General features: G+C 42.4%; 1 protein-coding gene across 1 annotated transcript in view; it reads right to left on the bottom strand.

The window, feature by feature from the left end:
* Nucleotides 1-1,157: 1,157 nt before the first annotated feature.
* The window catches only part of FAM47E (family with sequence similarity 47 member E), a 30,496-nt gene continuing 25,653 nt past the window's right edge, over nt 1,158-6,000 (bottom strand). The window contains exons 8-9 of the mRNA XM_056568788.1: nt 5,548-5,625; nt 1,158-1,776 (exon numbers count right to left, since the gene is read on the bottom strand). Of these exons, the coding sequence (XP_056424763.1) occupies nt 1,633-1,776; nt 5,548-5,625 (222 nt within the window). The 3' untranslated portion in view covers nt 1,158-1,632. The remainder of the gene's footprint in view (nt 1,777-5,547; nt 5,626-6,000) is intronic.

The raw sequence follows: 6,000 nt of genomic DNA, 5'->3' as shown, positions 1-6,000 counted from the left end.
TTAACTTTCTGGCACCATTTGAATTAAAAAAAAATTACACAAAAATAATTTTGCTGCATGAGGTGCACATATACTTGCATGTAGTATGTATGCAGTCAGAATGAGTATCTACATCTGAAGGTACATAGTGATGACACATATGTACAGTATGTGGAAATATATATAGTGAGCATCTATATAAATTATTATAATTTTTTTACAAAAACAGAATTAGATTCAAATCCATATTCAGGGTACTTTCATATATATTTCATTTATTGCAGATTTGACACTGCCAATTTACTCAATATAAGTAAATAGGTGAAATCCACAAAATCAAGTCCACAACATGAAATGTGCAATGCGGAATCTGCAGCGAATTAAGTATTTGTGAATGTTCCCTTACTATTAGGAACAGAGATAGTAGAAAAAATCCAGCTCACCGTGTGCATGTCCCTTGCCCGGACTGTGCTCTGGCAGGCACTAGGGTAATATAGCAAAGAAGAAAAGTTGTCCAGCGAGGGAATAGTGCAAAAATCTTCTTTATTTTGTTAAAAGCCAGCAAACAGGATACAAGTGACACATTTCAGGTGTCCATCTGCACTCTTAGTCGTACAACTAAGGGTGCAGATGAACACCTGAAATGCGTCACTTTTATCCTGTTTGCTGGCTTTTAACAATAAAGAAATTTTTTGCACTATTCCCTCGCTGGACAACTTTTCTTCTTTGCTATATTACCCTTACTATTAATCCTGTCCGGTTCATGCCTTTTTTTTGCATTTTACCCCTTTCAAGGAGTAGTGCAGTGAAAAATAGCTTATCCTCTATCCAAAGGATAGGGAATAAGTTATAGATTGTGGGGGCACTGGTACCCCTGCCATCTCCTGAACGAGGCTCTAGCAGTCTGCCGGAAGTGGCCGTTCCGACCCTCGCAGGAAGCCGCAGCTGATACTCCCCCTCCATGTATATCTATGGGATACATGGAGGGGGCGTGTCAGCCGTCGCTCCGTGCAGGGGTCGGCACGCACCTTTCCAGCAGACTGCCGGGCCCCGTTCAGTAGATCGCCGGGGGTCCCAGCAGTCAGACCCCGCATGATCTATGACTTGTCCCCTATTCAAAGGTTAGGGGATAAGTTATCTAACACTACAGAACTCCTTTAATACCCCACCTACTGGTACGTCATGGTGGTGTAAGGTTGCATGGATAAAGCTCAAGAGTCAAGCTCTCTCCATACATGGTGGCTTCTGGCTGCTCTCAATGGCTGACAACTACAGCTAACTCCAACTCCAGTCTTTTAACCAACTAGATACTTCTAGGCAGTCAGCCACCACACCACACACTAGGCAGTTCCGGGGCCCTCCTGTAACATAATTGTGGGTTACCGTTCAGTTCCTATGGCAATCAGAGGCCTTTATAAGGCCTATATCTCAATCAAGATGGGACAGGGAGAGAGAGACGGAGAGGGAGAGAGAGAGAGCAAGGATATACTGTATAAACAATGCCTTACAGAGAAAACATTACTACTTCAGTTGTTCGATATGATACTCTTATGTAAAATTAGTCTCTTAATATTAAGTGTTCTGCTTTACAGATGTTTATTATTCTATCATTTCCATAAAGATATAAGCACATCAGGTATACTAGGCAGCAAGTCAGTTTATTATACTGTCTTCATGGGTGGAGGCTGAGCTGGAACGGTACCATGTGTTTCTTGCAGAAGAAGCTGCTCTGGATTCAGTCACCATGGCACTGTCGGAGGTGATACCTTCCTTCTTACAGAACAGTTTATTGAGAAACTGAAACAGAAATGTAACTGTTGTTTAGTAAATTAACTCCTTTATCTGGAACAGTTATGATTGGACTATACAGTATAAGGCTATGTTCACATCAGTGTTGTGGAGCCTTGTTACAACTGCTAATAATGGGGCTGGGATGGAGGTTGTGACAGTGAACACCAACGAAACCTGACAGGTCCCATTCACTTTGAATAAGGTCTGTTGGGGTTCCATTAGATGTCCATTAGTTAGTAGGATTTTAGCAGACAACATTTTTTTCTCTGCTAAAGTCCCGTCATTTTATTGGAATCAGCAAACAGAGCTCCTTAAATGAGTAGTCCAGTGGTGAAAACTGTATCCGCTGTTTCAGATCGCGGGAGGTCCGACCGCTGGGGCCCCCCGCGATCTCCTGAATGGGGCCCCGACAGCCCACGGGAAGGGGGCGTGTTGACTACTGCACGAAGCGGTGGCTGACACGCCCCCACAATACAACTCTATGGCAGAGCCGGAGCGCTGCCTTCGGCAAACTCTGGCTCTGCCATAGAGTTGAATTGAGGGGGTGTATCGGTCGCCCCTTCGTGCGGTGGTCAATACGCACTATCTGGCCCCGTACAGAGAGATCGCGACTCGGACCCCCCTGCGATCTGATACTCATCCCCCTATCCTTAGGATAGGGGATACGTTTTTCACCACTGGACTACCCCTTTAACGGAGCTCCGAACGCTGATGTGAACATAGCCTAAGAAAGATATAACTTTCTGTTATAGAGCAGGGTCACACGTAGCGCATCTGCAGCATATTTGACACTGCAGATATGCCGAGGATAGTCCCTAGAGTGAGCCCATTGCTGTGCCCATGTGTCTGCTCGTAGCAGCAATCCACCACTACAAGCAGATGTGCAGGGATCTGTGAGTCACGCGCATTCGCAGTTTACTCACAGACATTGTGATTGCTCCCCCTGCTTCCTGAGCTAGACCGAGAGCGTCCGTGATGTAATTGAGTAAACTGTGAGCTAGATGTTCCGAGCGCTGGGGAGTGGGGTGCCCCTTTAAATCTGGAAGACTATCTGGAAGACTATCCATTTTAGGTTGCACCGTGAGAAGAATCTTTGGTACTCCAATAGAAATGAATGGAGGACGTGCAGCACACACTCTCTGTGAGAGCTGGGGCCCTTTCTGGAGATCACAGATAATCCTGTGGATAATTGATAAGTTCTCTTTCACCAGACAACCCCTTTAATATGGCTACGTAACCAGATGTGCTTGACCTTCACTCTGGTAGGAAAAGAGAATTTGGCAACCCCATTCTATCATTTCTATGCTATATATGCCTTTTCAGGGGAAAACAAAGTTGGCTAACTGCCTCTGGGTGAAACATTAGCTTGCCTATTCCTGTGCCCTGCTGTGCTTGCTGTTCAATAGGGCGTTGACCCTTCTATTTTTTATGGGAGGACTGTTTGCTGTTAGATTTCACTACATATTGAAATCTCCCCCTAGCAATTGTAAAAGTATCCGATCCGGTTTTTGAAAGCACTTGACATAGATTCCCTGAGGTTGTTCAATTGTGGACCCACAGATGTGTTAGCATAGTTGTATAAGGCTTGCTTCTTTCCCCAGTCATTCCTTTTTGCATATAAAAAGAAAGGCTAGGACCCATAGGGATTGTGCTATAGTCACACAAGGACCTAAACAACTAAACTAACTGCTCATCTCTTTCTGTTGGCTTTAAACAAATTAACACTTCAGTGCCACTATTTTTATGTAAGGAACTGTTATTTACCCAGCCCTAGGCTGCCTCTTCAAAAAGGGGGAAGCCCAAACATTATGCTGAGGGGCATAGGGAACATTTGTTAACACCATCATCAATACTGGCAAATATTTTAAAGAATTGTTAGCGATTTTTTTTATTTTTATCTCACATGTTAAAACAAAATCCTTAAAGAGGTACTGCAAGATGTCTGATCTCGGGGGTCCCGCCGCTGGGGACCCCCGCAGTATTGCACGCGACCTGTCTTTTGTCCGGAAGCGCTGGAGGGTCTGAGTCACGACTATGAGAACGGAAGTCCGTGAAGTCAAGACTCCGCCCCCGTGTTGGGCCCTCGAGATCAGACATCTTATCCCCCTATCCTTTGGATAGGGGATAAGATGTCTAGGGTGGGAGTACCCCTTTCAATCTTTCCACACAATGCAAAGCCTGAGGCTATGTTCACACAGGTTTTTTTTTAGGCGTTTTTTAATTTGTAAATGTGCATTTTATTTTTTTTTTACAGTTGCATTATCAAGTAACAGGTCACGCATGACTGTCATAAAAAGCGTCCCTATTTTTTACATACTGTGTGCACAGACAACCACTTTCTCATAGAGCACATTCATGTTAAGAATGCAGACGCGATTTTACGGATGCATTTTTTACAAAAGAAACATGCCTGAAAAAGAAAACTGTGTGAACATAGCCTTATAAAAGGCTGACATTTCTTGTTATCTAGAGTTTGTTATTCAGTAGTCATCTCATTACCGTCACTGACAGGATTACCATGAAAGACAACAGTTACAGTATCCTGCCCTTAAAGCCAGTAAGCCCTGACCATTTCACGACCATTAGGATAATGTCTTATCCGAAGCGGCTTTTCTGGCTGTCATGAAAAGGAGATCGATGAGGGGTCACTGACTCCTATATAGGTACCTGCACTGCGGAGATCTGTCCCTCTGAAGATTCTCCGTTCTGGGCCCACGGCTCAATATGAATATTCATTGTCGCAGGTCATGTGAGCGCTGCGCTGACTGAGCGCTCACGTGACCCGCGACAATTAATAATTACTTTGAGCCGGCTCAGGGAACATGGACGACAGTCTTCGGAGGGACAGATCTCCATAGTGCAGGTATGTATATAGGGTTTCGTGTCGGTGAACAGGATGACCGTTTTCCTTTAATGAGGGCTGTGGCAAAGTGATTTTAGTTATAATTTATTTTTAAAGTGTATTGTATTGAAAAAGGGAAAAACCGCCAAACCTAAAAATGCAAAGTGGGATTGTTGGTCTTTAATGCTCTATTGACTCCCTGCCAAAACCTTTTTGCTGTAAAAAACAAACAAAAAAAAAACACTGTGTGGCAGTTGTGACAATTTTTTGTCTGTTTGTGCTACCCCCCCCCCCCCCCCAAAAAAAAAAGTGAGAACTTAGCTTAAATGTGTACTCCGGTGGAAAACTTTTTTTTTTATCAACTGGTGCCAGAAAGTTAAACAGATTTGTAGATTACTTCTATTAAAAAATCTTAATCCTTCCAGTACTTATTAGCTGCTGGATACTACAGAGGAAATTCTTTTCTTTTTGGAACACAAAGCTCTCTGCTGACATCACGAGCACAGTGCTCTCTGCTGACATCTCTGTCCATTTTAAGAACTGACCAGAGTAGGAGAAAATCCCCATAGAAAATATATGCTGCTCTGGACAGTTCCTAAAATGGACAGAGATGTCATCAGAGAGCACTGTGCTCATGATATCAGCAGCTAATATGTACTGGAAGGATTTAGATTTTTTTTTATAGAAGTAATTTACAAATCTGTTTCTGGCACCAGTTGATTTAAAAAAAAAAAAAAAAAGTTTTCCACCGGAGTACCCCTTTAACTGTAGTATTAGTAGCACATGCAGTTATAGCTCATGGCCAATTTAATTAAAAGAAGTGAAATGCTCTTTATATTGAATTTGATTGTGTCAATATTATTGTCAAAAGATTATCGTGATATTTAAATTAACTAACTAGATAAATGACATCCCATAGGACTGGCAGTACACACCTCTGGTTTTCTGTGGCCTCTTTTCTCAATAAAATCTTTAAAGGCAACAGTTCCATGAAGCTGCAGAAGTTCTTCATCCTACAATAAGATATATTGAATATTTCTATTGTACACAATTTAAGAGAACTGTGGTTTTTTTCAGTATAACATTGATTATGCAAACTACCAAAAGCATAAAAGGCATAAATTGCTATATAATTGCTAACTAGATGAAAATGCTTTCTGTAGTAGAATACTTGCATTCCAACTGAACCATCTCTCTCCATCATATGCAGAGGAACTTAGAAAAATACCTTTTGTAGATGGCGATGTGGCTCCTTCAGAATGACAAAATGGGACCAAAGTAAGGTATAAAGTTCACAGTGGAACCATTTTTATTGGTAAGATAAAATAAATAAAATTGTGATGACGCGTTTCGGGAGGATCTTTCCCTTCCTCAGATCAGGATACCAT

Source organism: Hyla sarda, chromosome 1, assembly GCF_029499605.1.
Source record: "Hyla sarda isolate aHylSar1 chromosome 1, aHylSar1.hap1, whole genome shotgun sequence".
NCBI lineage: Eukaryota > Metazoa > Chordata > Amphibia > Anura > Hylidae > Hyla > Hyla sarda.
The sequence above is the reverse complement of the archived record's forward strand: the minus strand, read 5'-3'. Positions and strand labels throughout refer to the sequence as shown.